At 43.7% G+C, this 18,891-nt stretch overlaps 1 protein-coding gene across 1 annotated transcript in view; it reads left to right on the top strand.

Annotated features, from left to right (window-relative positions):
• Nucleotides 1-18,891, top strand: part of LOC109922182 (cGMP-dependent protein kinase 2-like) — a 55,608-nt gene that overhangs the window by 19,934 nt on the left and 16,783 nt on the right. The window contains exons 2-9 of the mRNA XM_048616208.1: nt 963-1,020; nt 1,590-1,667; nt 3,227-3,321; nt 4,805-4,873; nt 6,004-6,102; nt 7,846-7,984; nt 8,685-8,821; nt 16,879-16,968. Of these exons, the coding sequence (XP_048472165.1) occupies nt 963-1,020; nt 1,590-1,667; nt 3,227-3,321; nt 4,805-4,873; nt 6,004-6,102; nt 7,846-7,984; nt 8,685-8,821; nt 16,879-16,968 (765 nt within the window). The remainder of the gene's footprint in view (nt 1-962; nt 1,021-1,589; nt 1,668-3,226; nt 3,322-4,804; nt 4,874-6,003; nt 6,103-7,845; nt 7,985-8,684; nt 8,822-16,878; nt 16,969-18,891) is intronic.

Below are 18,891 nucleotides of genomic sequence, written 5' to 3' on the forward strand. Positions count from 1 at the left end.
AGGAGCAGGAAGGCTGACGTTTCGGGCCTAGACCCTTCTTCAGAAAAGGCCGAAACGTCAGCCTTCCTGCTCCTCTGATGCTGCTTGGCCTGCTGTGTTCATCCAGCTCTACACCTTGTTATCTTTGATCAGAAAACTGATGGGATCAAAATCGTTTCAGTTTGTTCAGATCGTCACTAAAACTGCATAACATCAGGGGTGCAACTGCCTATCTGTTGTTGGATCAGTGGCCGTTTTTAATGCATTGGGAACACAGTTTATTTTTGATTAAAATCTGTTAAATCTTATTGTTAATGTCTGTTGGGGTTTCCCAGTTGCCATCAGAGCACCCAAGAGGTCAAGTGCAGCATCTGGTCTCCACTCGTTCTGCCTGTGTTTACAAAGCACTGAGAGCCACAGACCCCTGTTTTGCATCTCTCAGTTCGACAAGTCATTAAATCATCATCAATTTATATCACAGTAACATCACGCGCCTACAGGTAACAGCACAGCATTATAGTAATGGCTGCTTCCAATGTCAAACCAACAACTTGACTTGGTGAAGAAATTTAAACTCATTCCTCTTTTTCTTTAATATGATCATGGGATGAGGGCAGCACTGGCTAGGCCAGCATTTATTGCCAGTCCCTAATTACCCAGAGGCCAGTTAAAAGTCAACCACATTGCTCTAGATTTGGAGTCACATGTAGGCCAGACCAGGTAAAGAGGGCAGATTTCTCTCCCTAATGGATATGAGTGAACCAGATGGGTTTTTACCACAATTGACAGTGGTTATATGATCACCACTAGACCAGCTCTTTAATTCCAGACTTTTACTGGATCCAAATTTCACCATCTGCGCTGGTGGTTTTGAAGTCATGTCCCCAGACATCAGCCTGGGACTCTAGATTATGAGTTCAGCGATAATGCAGTAATCCTCTCCGGAAGCTGTAATCCTCTCCGGAAGCTGTAATCAGGTGAAGAAAGTACACCAGGCAAAGTGGAAAGGTGCAGCAGGAAGATCAGAAAATTATCAAGCAGGTATTCAATAAACTTGTTGCTGGACAGCAAGGCAGCATGGTGGCTCAGTGGTTAGCACTGCTGGCTCACAGTGCAAAGTCTCTGAGTTCGATTCCACCCTCGGGTGACTGACTGTGTGCAGTTTGCACATTCTCCCTGTGTCTGTGTGGGTTTTCCCTGGGTGCTCTGGTTTCCTCCCACAGTCCAAAGATGTACAGGTTAGGTGGACTGACCATACTAAATTGCCTGTAGTGTTCAAGAATTTGTAGGTGAGGTGGGTCACCCATGTGGGGGTCTGGTACGGGGCTAGGTCAGGGTGGAATGCTGTTTAGAGGATTGGTGTGAGCTGAATGGCCATCTTCTGCACAGAGGAAACAAAAAGCATCAAATGTTGCCCCTTTTTTCAAATACCATTAGAAAACAATAATATAAATGAAGTCTCCATCAGTTACTTACCATCGGTGTGAAACTTGTCAGTCAGAGATTTATTTACCAATCAGAGATTTATTTATCTTCATTACATGGCTTTCAGTTCTTAAAGCTTATTTTCAGTGTCTGATCCCAGTGTGCAATCTCTGTGTCTCTGATAGGATTATTACGATAAAGGAGATTATATCATTCGTGAAGGAGAACAAGGCAACACCTTCTTCATCATTGCGAAAGGAAAGGTAGGGAGCTTGTTTATAGTTACCAGTCAAGTTTCAGAATGTCGTACACTGATGTTGCCTCAAGCACTTCCTAGTAATCCTAAACAGGTCTGACAGGTTTATGAAGATTGCTGTCTTGATTAAAGTGCTCTCTGTGCTTGGAAGTTGAAATCACACTTTACAATATTGGTCCAGACCCAAAACATCAGCTTTCCTGCTCCTCTGATGCTGCTTGGCCTGCTGTGTTCCTCCAGCTCTACACCTTGTTATTGCTATTTACAATATTAGTGTCAGTGTGATCCTATGGGTGACATTCTTGTTTAACCCTGAAGGTCATGAGTTCTAAGCTCACAGTGGTGTAGGATTGAGGGGGATTTCTGTATCCCTGAAGACTGTTGCTTTACAACCAGGGCAGTTCACTCCAGTGTCCTGACCCAATATCCATCCCTCAGCTAACATCACAAGATGAGACCTTTATTCATTAATTTAGAAGAATGAGAGGCAATCTTAGTGAAATATACAGATTTCCGAGGGGCTTGAAGGGCAGATGTTGAGAAGATATTTCTGATAGTAGGAGAATCTTGAACTAGGGACATATTTGCAGAGAAAGGGGACACTCATTCAAAACTGAGATGTAAAGAAATTTCTTCTCCCAGAGGGTAGTGAATGTCTGGAATTCTGTACCCCAGAGAGTTGTGGAGGCTACATCACTGAAGGTATTTAAAGAGGAGGTAGATAGATTTTCAAAATTTTGAGGAATCAAGTGCCATAATGAACCTGTGCAAAAGTGGATTTGAGGCCTACAGCAGATCATCCATGATCTTGTTTAATGGTGGGCTAGGCTCAAGGGGCTGAATGGCCTATTCTGCTCCAGTTTTTTTTAGATCCATACAATCTTACCTCGGTAATTTGCAGTTTCCCATTCTCCCACCCACCGGATAGAGACTAGATTCCGAAAATGTCTGACCTGGAGGTCAGAGCAAAACTTTGCTATGTTAATTCGACACCTACAGTGTGTACCAGCTGTGCAGGCACCAGCACGTGTGACAACAGAGTGGCTGTGTCTCAATGTCTAAGGGAGATGGTCCTCAGCCAAGTCAGGAAGACAGCCATCAGTCACAGGGTCAAGAAATCAGGGGCATGGGCACGGTTAGTCCAGGGAGCTGTGGGAAAACAGTCGGTAACTGCATAGATATTGGTCAGTGGTCAGGGGTCTGGCCACTCATTGTTTGCCCTTCTAAGTTGCTGAAGGAGTTGGGCCATGGTGACTCCTCGTGGTTGGTCCACTTACTCCATACAAGACTTGGTAAACACTCCTCCTTGACACTAAGCCTCCTAAACAAACAGGTTGACGTTATTATTCATTTTACTGCCTTTATTTTAATCAATCTCTCTGTGCATAATCAGCTGTGACATTTGTAAATGTAACAATGACCAGAAATCCTTTGGATGTGAAGTGTCACACTGTATTAGGAATGTGATAAATTGTTCTAAAGATGCAATTGTTTTTAATGTGTGACATTGTCCCCATCTCTGTTTTAACAATTAAAGCATTGACATAGTTTGTTGATCCGGTACAGGTCCGTGTGACACAGACAAGGGAAAGAGATGAAGACCCACAAGAAATCAAGACGTTAGGAGCTGGAGAATACTTTGGAGAGAAAGCATTAATTAGGTACAGGATTGTGAAGCACACAAAACGATAGCGGCTAAACAAGAAGGAGGCAGATTGCAAGTTTCGCATTTAATCAGTGAAAGGCCTTTTCGTTTCTTAAATTAATTTATTCATGGAACTAAGGCATCGCTGGCTGGGCCTTTGAGAAGGTGTTGGTTAGCTGCCTTCTTGAAATGCTGCAGAGTGTAGGGACTCTCCCAATGCTGTTAGAGAGGGAATACCAGGATTTTGATTCAGCAAATAAAGCATTCTGGAATGTATGTTAACCATTCAGCTTCTTATTCATTGTATGCATTGTGGGAATCAAACAAAACCCTTCCCAGAGAGAAAATGCAGTAAAAAGATTAACAGTAATACTTGAAAATTAATGTACTGGTCATTTATTTTGAAGTATACAAGACCCATTGGACCAGAATGTCTCTGTTGTAGAATAAATGAGGGGTTGCGACTTGAATTTGTATTCTTGCGAAATGCAACATGAATATCTTCAAGTAAAAATGTATTTTTTCAGCAACACATGATTAATTGCAGATGTTAATGTGACGAGTTCTTTTTAACAAACAAGAAATGAAACATATTGAATTAAGGGCGACGCAGTGGCTCAGTGGTTATCACTGTTGCCTCACAGCACCAGGGACCCGGGTTCGATTCCACCCTTGGGGACTGTGTGGAGTTTGCACATTCTTCTCCCTGTGCATGTATGGGTTTCTGCCAGGTGCTCCAGTTTCCTCCCACTGTGCAAGTTAGGTGGATTGGCTGTGCGAAATTGTCCATAGTGTTCAGGGATGTGCAGGCTGGGTGGGCTAGCCATGGGAAATGCAAGGTTACAGGGATAGGGCAGGGGGATGAGTCTGGGTAGGATGCTCTTCAGAGGGTCAGTGTGGATTTATTGGGCTGAATGGCCTGTTTACACACTGTAGGGATTCCATGAGTCTAAGTGGTGCAGAATTACAAATTATCTGAGACTGTACCAGAAAGAAGTCAAGACTGCCAGAGCTTCATTTCTGTTCAAAGTGGATGTGTGCAAGGTAGGGATTGGCAAACGGATCAATTTTTTTTTATTCAGTCATGGGATGTGGGTATTCCTGGCTGGCCCAGCGTTTATTGCCCATCCCTAGTTGCCCTTGATAAGTTGGTGGTGAGTTGCTTTCTTGAACTGCTGTAGTCCATTGACCCACAATGCCCTTAGGGAGGGAATACCAGGATTTTGACCCAGCAACAGTGAAGGAACGGCAATATATTTCCACTCTGATTACTTTATTCAGTTTAGGTATTGACTATATATTGCTAACTGCCATGTAGCATATGTATAAAATAATGTTCATTAAAAATCAACAATGTGTAAAGTGTATTGAGTTTAATTTGTAAGAGAATATTTTATCTCTGAAAGAGAGGACACAGCGTTTGAACAGTCAGATTAAAGATTGATTTTGCCTTGATCTGACTTTGTTTCAGAATTTACCACGTTTCTTTCTTCACACAGTGAGGAACTTCGTTCTGCAAATATCATCGCAGATGAAGATGATACCCAGTGCTTGGTCATAGATCGCGAGTAAGTTTCTCGTCAAAGATGAACTTTCCACTAATGTGGGCTATTGGGCTTGGAGGAACTCAGATGCTATATCGTTTTACCTTCTGTAGAATGATATAGACCATTCAGCCCATTGTCCCTGTGTTATGTCTCTCTGAATTTCTTTCCTAAAGTTACTGTTGAATGTCCTTCCATCACCCCTTCAGGCAATGCCTTTCAAATCACAACAATTCACTGGGTACAAACATTTCCCTTCATCAACCTCTGGTTCATTTACTAATTACCTGAAAGCTGTAATTTCTGGGCACTGACCTCCTGCTAGTGAACATGGTTTCTCCCTCTCAATAAACATCCCTCGTCATTCGAACATCTCGATTAAGTCTCCCCTTAACCTTCTTTGCCCAAGTTTCATTTCAAGATGCTTATTCTCATATGAACTGTGTAGTGATTAAATAGGAAAGTGTGAATCATTCAAAATCTACATTGATAAATAGCCCAGTAGTGGAATGAATGGAGAGTTGTTGATACCAGATAAACAAATTGGGTGTGGTCTTGACTGATCTGGGAATCTAGTTTAGAGATCCACTGTCCATAGCACAACACAGAATCATCTTCAGCTAACTTTCCATTTACCGCAACAAAATAAATAAGTTTTCAATCTTAAACTTTCCATCTTCTCCTTTCCCTTTTCTAACAATTATTGTGCTTTTGAACATATATTTATACTGATATATGTAAAGTACAATTACAAGAACATCACCTTTTACACTGTTTTCCAGTAGTGAGTGGGAGGGGTGGAGATGCAGTTTCTGTGAAACTAACGTGGACAGGCTAACGCAAGATTTGGATTTCTACATTGATTCACGTGTCTGTGCTTCACCTGAAGTGGCCGAGGCTCACACGTATATTAAAAAAAAGTGATCACCAGTGATACTTTGACAGAAAGGTTTCAGCTGTGTCTTTAATATTTCATGTTGTGGCTCATGAGCCACATTGAGAATGGTTTTTCTATGTGTGAATTATAATATCCTTCAACTGGGAAATTGTTACACAACTTTGTTGTAATTTCATGAGAAAATATGACCAAATTTGGCTTTTCTTTATGATGTAGCGTTCTGAACACCTAAACATGTTTGAAATTGTGTCGACAGCATCTTTAACCAGACGGTTGGTACATATGAGGAGCTGCAGAGCTACCTGAAGGAATATGTGGAACAGTTGTCCCGCAGCGATAAGGACAGAAATGCAATGTCAGTATTCTCTGAATATGTGAATTATTTATCATTGTCCCGCTGTGATGGCCAGGTTGGACAGAGCTTTGCTGGCTTTATATATTCATTTCTCAGACAGATCATGTACGTGGGTTTTCTGAATTTACAATCCAAATATAGCCACGGCTGTACCTCACAGTGGGCAGCACTCGAGCCCCTAGGCTGTGGGTTCAAGTCCCACTCCACAGGATTGCACACTAGCTGTAGGCTGGACACTGCAGTGCAGTAGTGAGGGAGTGAGTGTTGCACTCTCGGAGGTGCCATTGTTGAGTTGCGATGTAAAACTGAAGCTCAGTTTGCTCACAGGTGCAAGAGAAAGACCTCGGGTGTACTATTTGAAGACAAATTTGGGGGCTGTCCATAGGGTCCCAGCTTTAGTCCCTTAAAACCTCAAAATATTTCATTAAAGTCTCACACCTCTGTAAAAGCTTTCTTAAAACATGACCATGATTAGATTCTGATAGGGATTGACAGGTTCATTGCTGAGAAATTGTTAGTCTTGCTTGGGGAATCTAAAACACTGGGTCATAGTCTCAGGATAAGGGCACGATCATTTAGGACTGAGATCAAAGAGTGATGAACCTTTGAAAGGCTTGTGCTTGCTCTATCATTGAATATCTTTAAGGCTGCAATAGACAGATCTTCAGTCATGCAGGAATCCAGCAATCTGGGAAGTGGACAGGAAAGTGGAATTCAGGCAGAGATTAACCAGGATCATACAGAACAATGGAGCAGATTTGAGGGGCCGAATGGCCTACTCCTGCTCCTGGGTTCCTATTCCACTGTCATTCCCTGCTAGCACTCACAGCTGAAATACAACAATACAACTAGAGTATGTAGAATCATAGAATCCCTACAATGTTCAAGCAAGTCATTCAGCTCATCAAGTCCACACCCCTGTCTACCCTTTCCCTGTAACCCTGCATTTCCCATGGCCAATCCACCTAACCTGCACATCTTTGGACTGTGGGAGGAAACCCATGCAGACACGGGGAGAATGTGTAAACTCGCACTGACAGTTGCCTGAGGCTAGAATCAAACCCAGGTCCCCGATGCTGTGAGGCAGCAGTGCTAACCACTGAGTCACTATGCCTATCAAAGTGCAATTTTAACAAACTTGTAACTGCAAGTAAGATATTTCCAAAACAGATTTTCAATTAAAATAAAATTTTCCACTGATTTTGCTTTAGTTCCTGTCTTAGACAAGTTTCTTTCCCTGTTATAAGAAAATTTGTAAGGATTTCAGACTGAGAATTAAGTAATTTTTCTTATGTTAAATTATTTTCAACTATGAATACCGGTAAGGATAGTTAATGTTTAATATAACAGAAAATATTAATGAAGCATTTACACTTGTTCTGAAGAACCACTTGCAAACTGTAAGCAAGCAGAGGTTTGTTTATTCATTCATGCGATGTGTCGCATCATTGGCTGAGGCAATATTTAATGTCCATCCCTAATTGCCCTTCAGAGGGTGGTGGTGAGCTGCCTACTTGAACTGTTGTAGTTCATTTATTGTAAGTAGGGCAGAAGACATGCGGGGATAACAACTGTTAATAGTTTTTGCTGGTTGCTGATATTTGATATACTAATTGACATTGATTGCTCTTTGTTCCAAAGATTACACTGCCCATTGGTTGTCTAGTTCCCTTGCTTTTCTGTTGCTGAGTGTTAATCAAACTCTTTTCATTCCTACCCCCCACTTTCCTCCACCTCCCTCAGGCCACTCACGTTTGCCTCCGAGTGCAAGGAGACCTTGCAGCTCCGGGAAAAGGTTGCCAAGTTTTCCAACTCCTCCCCTTTCAAAAACTTTGACATCGTTGCCACTCTGGGCACGGGAGGCTTTGGGCGTGTGGAGCTGGTAAGTGAGATTGGGAGAAAGGTGATGTGGAATGATGGAGAATGGATGTTTGATGACCAGTATGAACACAATGGGCTGAAGGGCCTTTTCCCAAGCTGTAAAAAAATCTGAGATGTTAATGAATAAATAGAAACATGTTGCTAACACCATTACTCAGCCTGACAGGCAAGGTTTTAACAAAAATTTATAATGAAGGGAAAGCAATGCATGATAATACGGTGTCCTTATAAATGAGTCATACATCATCATCTCAGCTTTAAAATCCATGACATATTTTTCCACTAACATGCACCCTGTCTTAATATAAAGAGACATTTGCATTCAAATTTCTTAGACTTTTTTTTGGATTTTTGATAACTGTAAGGAAACTATTAATCACTTTTTGTTATTTCAGGCAATGTTTTCATACAGTTAATTGCTGAATTTGTTACTCAGTTTAGTCATTACATGAACGTTTAACAGTGTTCCTGTGTTAACCAATGTAGCTTCTCAGTAATTCATCCTCAGTGTGACATTTTGTTTGAACTCAGGTTTAGCTGCCAGTTGATTTCTAATGTAAGGTATAATTGGGTATAATTGTTGTGGAATGTTTACTAACGTACCATGTAGTTAATGAATAAAGAAAATCACAAGCCACTGCTTTGCCTCACTTACAAAATCAGCCATTAAATTGTGTTGCAATGTATTTGGGTAACTCCAGGTGAAACTGAAGAATGAAGACACCACTTTTGCCTTGAAATGCATTAAAAAGAAACACATTGTAGAGACTCGACAACAAGAGCACGTGTACTCAGAAAAGAACATCCTGCTTCAGACCAAGTCCCCATTCATTGTGAGGTAGGTAAAGCTTTATTCACAGTACATGGTCATTAGGGGAGATGGTGCTGTAGTTGGTAATATCACTGGATTAGTAATCCAGAACGCCAGGTTAAACTCCTGGGGGAGTAAATTTGAATCCTGCTATGGTAGATGGTGAGATTTGAGTTCTATTTTTGTCTTACATATTCTGGGGTTAAGAAACTATTTCAATGGTGACCATTAAGCCATTGTCAATTCTGTAAAAACCATCTGGTTCACTAATGTCCTTTAGATAAGGAAATCTGCCATCCTTACCTGGTCTGGGCTACATGCAAGTCCAGACCCACAGCAATGTGGTTGACTCTTAACTACACTCTGGATAATTAGGGATAGGAAGTAAATGCTGGCCTATGTAGGTGTGTATGCTGGCCTATGTAGATGTGTCTGTATGTAGGTTTGTGTCCATATGTAGACATGTGTCTATATGCAAGTGTCTGTTTATATGAAGGTGTGTGTCTGTACGTGTAGATGAGTATTGTCTATTATGTAACTATGTGTCTATACGTAGTTGTGAGCCTATATGAAGGTGTGTGTCTATGTGTCTATATGTAATCGTGTGGCTATATGTAGATGTGTGTCTACTTGTAAGTATGTGTCTATATGGTGTGTGTCCATATGTCAGCACGTGTCTATGTGCGGGTTTGGTTAAATCTGTATCAGTTTGGAAATAGTCTTCCAGATGTAGACACGTTTCACTAGTGACTGAGACCAAGTCATATCCAGATGTCTGCTACAATGTAGCTCGATTGGTATTCAATCACGGCATTAGACTGAGGGGCGGGAATCATTTACACAGCATTTGCAAATATCCTAATTCTCCATTTGGTCAGGTCAGGCTGTGTTTGTGGAGAAACAGAGAAACAGAGTTAATGTTTCAGGTCAATTACTTTGTGTCAGAACTGAGAAAGTTCTGACTGTGACAGGTTTTATGTAAGTTCACAGGCAGAGAAAGCAGGAGTAGGGAAATTGAATCAAAAAGGGAAGATCTATGATAAGGTGAGTGGGAGGAGGGATTAAATATGAAACAAAATGTTGTTTAAGGAATAAAGAGATAGGAAAGAAGCAAGAGATGTGTGTATGATTATGGCTGGTTAGAAGCTCAGGATTAGGCTTACAGAATGAACAGAGGTTTTCATCGAATCCCTACAATGTGGAAAGAGGCCATTTGGCTCACCAGATCTGCATCAACCCACCACCCTCTCCCTATAATCTTGCATTTACCATGGCTAATCCAGCTAACCTGCACATCTTTGGACTGTGGGAGGAAACCAGAAACCCACACAGACACAGAGAGAATGTACAAACTTCACACAGAGAGTCACCTGAGGCTGGAATTGAACCCAGGTCCCTGGTGCTGATAGGCAGCAGTGCTAACCACTGAGCCACCAATTCTTCACAAAATGTTCATCCCATTAAAGGGCCAATTCAGAATATTTGATTTGCTGTGTTTGACTGGGGAACTACATTTGTGGATTTGTCAGACAAATTACTCTTGACAGTAAGTTCACTGTTTCATGACATTTCAGAATTGTCCACTTCAGTGCAAGACTTTTAAAAACTAGTTGGTTTTCCCCTGTCCTCCTCTTCCAACTCACTCTTTAGTTTTGGTAAACACCCTGAAATTAACTCATTCCCTCTCCTCCCTGATTAATGTGCTTTGGTTTTTTAGTGATTAAAATGATGACAGTCACCTTCTGACTAGGATCCTGCTTCAACCTCCAGCTGAGTTGTGCCATTAAGATGATTGTTGTTTAAATAGTAAAAATTGGAGCATGTCATTTTCAGATGTCATCAAAAATCAAGAATTTCTGATAGAAATGAATGGTCTGTCCAGGTGGCCCAGGAAAAATGAATTGATTTTTATTGGATTGCGTGGCAGATGACAAAACCATCTGTTGCAGCTACCTTGAGAGGAGTAGATAGCATTCTTTAATCATAGAATATTTCAGAATAATTTAAATCTAAAAGAGTTTGCTACAAAGTGCGTTGTTAGTACCGATTATTATGGAAAGAGAGAGGCATCATTCATATTGATGTATTTTGAGCTGCACCCTATCAATCCATAATGGATGTTCTAGTTTTTTGGCAATGTTTCAGTCAGAAAAAAAGAACTTGTTTTTGTGCAGAACCTTTCAGTGTGAACAATTCATAGGGACTGTGCCTAGGACTTGGAAGAAAATTTACATTGGTGATGTTTTCACGTGTTCGCCTCAGTCATAGAGTTCTATAGGTTTGGAATGTCATCTGATTTCCATCAATAATGTGGAGGTGCCAGTGCTGGACTGGGATGGACAAAGTCAGAACATAGAACATAGAACATTACAGCGCAGTACAGGCCCTTCGGCCCTCGATGTTGCGCCGACCTGTGAAACCAATCTGAAGCCCATCTAACCTAAACTATTCCATTATCATCCATATGTTTATCCAATGACCATTTAAATGCCCTTAAAGTTGGCGAGTCTACTATTTTTGCAGGCAGGGCATTCCACGCCCTTACTACTCTCTGAGTAAAGAACCTACCTCTGACATCTGTCCTATATCTATCACCCCTCAATTTAAAGCTATGTCCCCTCGTGCTAGCCATCACCATCCGAGGAAAAAGGCTCCCACTGTCCACCTTATCTAATCCTCTGATCGTCTTGTATGTCTCTATCAAGTCACCTCTTAACCTTCTTCTCTCTAACGAAAACAACCTCAAGACCCTCAGCCTTTCCTCATAAGACCTTCCCTCCATACCAGGCAACATCCTGGTAAATCTCCTCTGCACCCTTTCCAATGCTTCCACATCCTTCCTATAATGCGGTGACCAGAACTGTACGCAATACTCCAGTCACATGATGCCAGATTATAGAACAACAGATTTATTTGAAATCACAAGCTTTTAGAGCGCTGCAAAAGTTTGTGATTTCAAATAAACCTGTTGGACTATAACCTGGTGTCGAACAAATTTCTATCGACTCAAAGATTCTTGAGAGACTTACACTCTCTTTGAACCACTTGCTCCTTCCTTACAGCTGAGTGTATTCCTTTACCAAATATATTACTGGATTCAAACTTCTGAATCCAATGACATTCGAGAAGCAACAATTTTCAGACTGAATGGGCCCGGTTATTCCTAACCATTGACCTGACACCTGTTATACTGGATAATGGGGAATAAGAGGTGACCTCACTGAAACTTACAAAATGTTTACAGGGTGTGACAGGATGGATGTGGATGAGCTGTTTTCCCTGGCTCGTTAAACTATAACTACATGTCATAATCTCAGGCTAAGAAGGAGGCCATTTAAGATTGAGATGAGGAAGGAAGGCCATTTAAGATTGAGATGAGGAGGGAAGGCCATTTAAGATTGAGATAAGCGGGAAGGCCATTTAAGATTGAGATGAGGAGGGAAGGCCATTTAAGATTGAGATGAGGAGGAATTTCCGAACTAAAATCTTGGTGAATCTCTGGAGAGTTGTGGAAACTTAATCATTGAGTGTGTTCAAGACAGAAATTGATAGGTTTTGGGAGACTAATGACATCAACAGATACAGAGCTGATGCTGGAAAATGGCATTGAGGAGATGATTGAATTCAATCAGGCTAATGGACTAAATGTTTCAGAGATAGTAGGAACTGCAGATGCTGGAGAATCTGAGATAACAAGGTGTGGAGCTGGATGAACACAGCAGGCCAAGCAGCATCAGAGGAGCAGGAAGGCTGACGTTTCGGGCCTAGACCCTTCTTCAGAAATGGGGGAGGGGAAGGGGGTTCTGAAATAAATAGGGAGAGAGGGGGAGGCAGATAGAAGATGGATAGAGGAGAAGATAGGTGGAGAGGAGACAGACAGGTCAAAGAGGCGGGGATGGAGCCAGTAAAGGTGAGTGTAGGTGGCGAGGTAGGGAGGAGATAGGTCAGTCCAGGGAGGATGGACAGGTCAAGGGGGCGGGATGAGGTTAGTAGGTAGGAGATGGGGCTGGGGCTTGAGGTGGGAGGAGGGGATAGGTGGGAGGAAGGACAGGTTAGGGAGGCGGGGACGAGCTGGGCTGGTTTTGGGATGCGGTAGGGGGAGGGGAGATTTTGAAGCTTGTGAAGTCCACATACAGACAAAGGGGTGGCCATGGGTACCCACATGGGCCCAAGCTACGCCTGCCTCTTTGTAGGTTACATGGAACAATCCCTCTTCTGTACCTACACTGGCCCTAAACCCCACCTCATCCTCCGTTACATTGATGACTGTATCGGCGCCGCCTCGTGCTCCCACAAGGAGCTCAAACAGTTCATCCACTTCACCAACACCTTCCACCCCAACCTTAAGTTCACCTGGACCATCTCTAATACCTCTATCTCCTTCCTGGACCTCTCTGTCTCCATCTCCGGCAACCACCTAGAAACCGATATCCATTTCAAGCCCACCAACTCCCACAGCTACCTAGAATACACCTCCTCTCACCCACCTTTCTGCAAAAATGCCATCCCCTATTCCCAATTCCTTTGCCTCCACCGCATCTGCTCCCAGGATGAGGCATTCCACTCCCGTACATCTCAGATGTCCTCGTTTTTCAAGGACCGCAACTTCCCCCCAACAGTGGTTAAGAACGCCCTCGACCGTGTCTCCCGCATTTCCCGCAACTCATCCCTCACACCCACTCCCTGCAATAACAACCAAAACAGAATCCCCCTCATCCTCACGTACTACCCCACCAACCTCCGGATCAAACACATCATCCTCCGACACTTCTGCCATCTGCAATCCGACCCCACCACCAAAGACATTTTTCCCTCCCCACCCTTATCTTCTTTCCGGAGGGACCACTCTCTCCGTAACTCCCTTGTCCGCTCCACACTCCCCTCCAGCCCCACCTCACCCGGCACTTTTCCCTGCAACCGCAGGAAGTGCTACACCTGCCCCTACACCTCCCCCCTCACCCGCATCCCAGGCCCCAAGAAGACTTTCCACATCAAGCAGATTTTCACCTGCACATCTGCTAATGTGGTATACTGCATCCGCTGTTCCCGTTGTGGCCTCCTCTACATCAGGGAAACCAAGCGGAGGCTTGGGGATTGCTTTGCAGAACACCTACACTCGATTCGCACTAAACAACTGCACCTCCCAGTCGCAAACCATTTCAGCTCTCCTTCCCATTCCGCAGACGGACATGTCCGTCCTGGGCCTCCTGCAGTGCCACAACTATGCTACCCAAAGGTTGCAGGAACAGCAACTCATATTCTGCTTGGGAACCCTGCAGCCCAATGGTATCAATGTGGACTTCACAAGCTTCAAAATCTCCCCTCCCCCTACCGCATCCCAAAACCAGCCCAGCTCGTCCCCGCCTCCCTAACCTGTTCTTCCTCCCACCTATCCCCTCCTCCCACCTCAAGCCCCACCCCCATCTCCTATCCACTAACCTCATCCCGCCCCCTTGACCTGTCTGTCCTCCCTGGACTGACCTATCTCCTCCCTACCTCCCCACCTACACTCACCTTCACTGGCTCCATCCCCGCCTCTTTGACCTGTCTGTCTCCTCTCCACCTATCTTCTCCTCTATCCATCTTCTATCCGCCTCCCACTCTCTCCCTATTTATCTCAGAACCCACTTCCCCTCCCCCATTTCTGAAGAAGGGTCTAGGCCCAAAACGTCAGCTTTCCTGCTCCTCTGATGCTGCTTGGCCTGCTGTGTTCATCCAGCTCTACACCTTGTTATCTCTATAATGGACTAAATGGTCTACTCTGTTCCTATGTTCTTAAGTAATGGTTGATGAGCAGTGAACTCAAGCATTTATCTGAAAGCGGTAGGTCTAATTAATATTGACACAGTGGTCACAGAGAGCAGTTGTGCTGAATATTGACACTGTCTGATAAAGGTGTTATATAGACATCCTGATCAGTGGCAGCTCCATTTATGTCTTTTGTGTTTTCCTGCATTTTCACCTTGTTGCTGAAATAGGAACAAGTTCATGATTGTTTTAGTTCTGTTGAATTGGACCAGTCTGGTGGAGTTGGGCATTTGTTTTGGCTGAGGGTGTAACTAATTCTCCTTTCCGTGCAGACAACATCAACAATGTGCATTTGTGTAGCTGGGCAGCTGGTGCCAACAGCATGGATTTAGTTCCTTCACCGGCTGATGTTACCATGAAGGACTCTCCTTCCCAATGTCCTCCCTCACCTGAGGCCTGGTGACCTTCAGGTTAGACCAACACAACGTCATATCTCTCTAATGAGAGCACGGTCCTATGGTCTGGTAAGAAAAGTTGCCACAGTCTTACCAAGCCTTAGGGCTGCTCTCTCATTACAGAGAGGTGGCTGGTGGTGGTTTAACATGGATGTCACCATGACTCAGGTGAGCAGAGAGATTGAGAAGGAAAGTCCTTCATGATAACCTGAGCTGGTGTGGCTCTGGCATCTTTACCTTGCGTGAAAACCTTTAAAATGGAGTGTTTCACAGGAGTGTAATCAGAGATAAACTGACACTAAACCGTTGAAGTAAAAATTAGGAGGCGTGACAGGATGGGCTTTTGACAGGATTTTAAATCTGAAGAGATGAGAATTAAGTCAAGAGGCAGCATAAGAACAGGGGACACAATGATTCAGTCCCTGAGACCTGGGTCTCACCAAGAGGTGCCAAAACTCCAGGAAATAGCCAATATCCAAGGAGAAGGCAGACTGAGGGAGAGCAGGGGAAGGCACTAGACAAACCCTCCCTTCTCTGACTGTCAGAATGTCAGTTTGTCAGTCTGTCAGCACCAAAGGACAGAGGTACAGAGTTCATGTTTCTTCTTCTCCAAAGAAGTGTCACTCAAAAGTAGAGCTGCTGAGTTTCTCCATCATTTTCTGTGTTTCTTTTACATTCCCAGCAGCTGCAGTAAATTGCTTTTACAAAGGAACAATGAACAGGAGTAGGCCACTCGGCCCTTCAAGCTTGATCATGGCTGCTCTGACCTTAACCTCAGTTCTGCATATCCCCCAACAATCTTTCATTTGCTCGATCATCAAGAATGTATCCACCACTTCTTTCAAAAGGTTTAAAGTCTCTGTGTCTACTGCCTTTTGAAGAAACAATTTGAAAGAATCACAACCTTCTGAAAGCGAAAAAAAGTTTCCTCATCACTGTCTTAAATGAGTGACGCCTTATTTTTAGTACTACCTAGATTGTCCCACAAGGTGAAGTATCCTTTCAACATTCCCCCAGTCAAGTCACTTCAGGATCTATTTATCCAACATCATTTTGTATCTTTATTCCTTCATGGGACATAGGTATCGTCAGCAAGGCCAGTATTTGTTGCTCATCCCTAATTGCACTGATTTTGTTTACTCAGGCCTTTTCAGTTAAGGGTCAACATGGTTGCTGAGGGTCTGGAGGCCAGACCTGGTAAGGAATGCAGGATTCCCTTCCTAAAGGACAGTACGGGTCAAAGAGGTCTCACAACAATCGAGGACCATTTCATGGTCACCATCACTGAGACCAGCTGTACATTAATAAAAGCAAAAGTACCAGAGATCTAAAAAAACACAAAGAATGCTGAAGAAACTCAGCAGGTTTGGCAGCCTCTGTGGAGAGAGAAAGACAGTTAACATTTCGAGCCCCATATTCAAAATCCTAGCATTATATTCTGGTCATATCAATTGAATGTAAATTCCACCAGCTACTTTGGTCAAATTTAACCCTATGTACCCAGAGCATTAGCCTGGGTCTCAGGATAGCTAGTTCAGGGCTATGTTACCTTCACTGTCACTGGGTCAAAATCCTGGAATTTCCTCTCTAAGGGCATTGTGGGTTTACCAACAGCACATGAACTGCAACGGTTTGAGGAGGTAGCTTACCCCCACCTTCTCAAGGACAACTAGAGACAGGCAGTAAATGCTGGCCTAGATCCAACAAGAGAATATCAAGAAAAACCATGACTCCACTGTCTCCCCTTCATCTCTGACACAAATCAATAGAGGATGAAACTAGTTGCTGTAATTCACAGAGGAAAGAGTGGGCTTTGATGTAAGGCATTTGCAAAATGTGTGTATGGAGATTGTCTGACCCACAGTCTGCTGTCTCTTGTAGATTGTACCGAACTTTCCGAGACTCCAAGTATGTGTACATGCTCCTGGAGGTGTGTCTGGGGGGCGAGCTGTGGAGCATCCTCCGTGACATGTGAGTGTGGGTCATTTCCATGTTCGCATTTTTATTGAGTGTGCAATGCCTTGTATATCAGCACAAACAACGTGGATTTGAGAAATTCTAAGATGATGGAGGAGAAACCAAGGCCAGACAGCAGCTGGAACATCCAGGGGCTGAAATTCAAGCTTCATTTGTTCATGGCACTGATCTAAGTCCATTCGGATTCATCACATCACGTTCTGGGCACTTCACCTCCAGAAGGATACATTTGCCTTGGAGTGTTGTAAGATTCACTGGAATGATAGTGAGATTTAAAGGATTACATTAGGAGGACAGCCCAGATAAACCTGGATTAAAACCCTTCTAGAATTTAGCAGGTTCGGGGCTGCTCAGATGTTTAAAATGATTTGACAGGATTGGATGAAGAGAGATTGATCACCATGGGAAGAGGAGATCAGAACGAGGGGTCGTAGCCTTAAAATGAGGGCCATGCTCTTCAAGAGGGAAGTGAGGAAGTTCCTTTCACACCAACAGTGCTGAAATTCTGAGCTTCCCTTCCTGCACAGAGTCTGCAGATGCTGCAGAGGATAGTTGCAACGTCCAAAACTCAATAGATTTCCATTGGGCTGAAGTTATCAGTATCTGGTCAGCTGATGTTTAAATGACCCCTCCCCCACTGTACGGGAACAGCAGAGTAAAGCCAGGTGCATCATCCCCTCCAGGGGCACTTTGCTGTTAGACAGAATTTGAAGGCAGTTGGGACTATATGAGTGTTAATGGATTTAACAGTTCCAAGTCTGTCAAGGCCAAGACACCAAGATGCTCCAACACACTCACATGGAGCAAAGCCTCAAACAGTCAGTTTGAGAAATCTAAGATTTGCCAAGCTGACACTGAGCACCACCTGAACACAAAACTGTAGAGCTAGAGAAGGAGAGGCAGCCAATGATTGGCCTTCAGTCCCTCAGTAACCATCATGAAATGCTGTGGTGTTTGTCAGGGAGCAGACCGTGTTCTATTACCAGGTTGGTTGGAGCAGTAGAGCCAGATAAACACACCAAAGGCACTGTAATTGTAAGTGAGTGGGTGGAATTGTGTTGTACTGTGTAGTCGTCAGGAAGTATTTAATCACAAAACTGTCACAGTACAGAAAGAAGCCATTTGGCCCATCATGTCTATGCCGGTTCTCCAAATAGGCATCTCACCTAGTGCCATTTCACCTGCCTTCTCCCCATAACTCTGCACAGCGACCTGTTTCAAATTAAGGTTAGACATGAAGGTATTGACAAGGAATGAAGCCTATCATTTACATTAAGTTGAAGATTCCTTTGCCTGTCCATTCCTTCATCCTAGGAGGCCTCCTTACCCAAAAGATACTTCTGTTTTCCCCAGAGAGGGTCCATTGGAGTACTGTAACAGCCATTCCTCACTGTCACCAGCTCCTGCTGGAGGTCCCAGCACAATGGATTGAGCTCCCCTGCTCTACATCTCCCTCATCATCGCCACCTGTTGCTGGTGTCCTGGCACAACAGCTCACGTTCCCCTGCTCAGTGTCTTCCCTCACCATTGCCACCTGCTGCTGGTGTCCATGAGATTTTTTGCTGCAGACCAGTATTAAGGGTCCAAAGAGGAGTCAGTGCAAGGAGCCAATAGCCTGACCTTGTCTTGCCGACTCAGTAGCTCTACAGTGGCTGTCGCCCCATTATAAGAGAGCAGAACACCATCTAATAAACAGCTACATTCACAAAACAGAACAATCCGGAACTCCTCACAGTCTGCATTGGGAGTGGAGCATTTGGGGATATCCAATGGGGTGGTCACATGGATGGATTGTAAGGAGGTGGTTAAAGACCTAACAATACTGGATGGGTTTGGCTGGAGAACTACAGATTCCTGAGTGAAGGTACTCAAGGAGGGAAGGAGGGAAGGAGGGAAGGAGGGAAGGAGGGAAGGAGG

This window comes from Rhincodon typus, chromosome 34 (assembly GCF_021869965.1).
Source record: "Rhincodon typus isolate 14 chromosome 34, sRhiTyp1.1, whole genome shotgun sequence".
Taxonomy (NCBI): Eukaryota; Metazoa; Chordata; class Chondrichthyes; order Orectolobiformes; family Rhincodontidae; genus Rhincodon; species Rhincodon typus.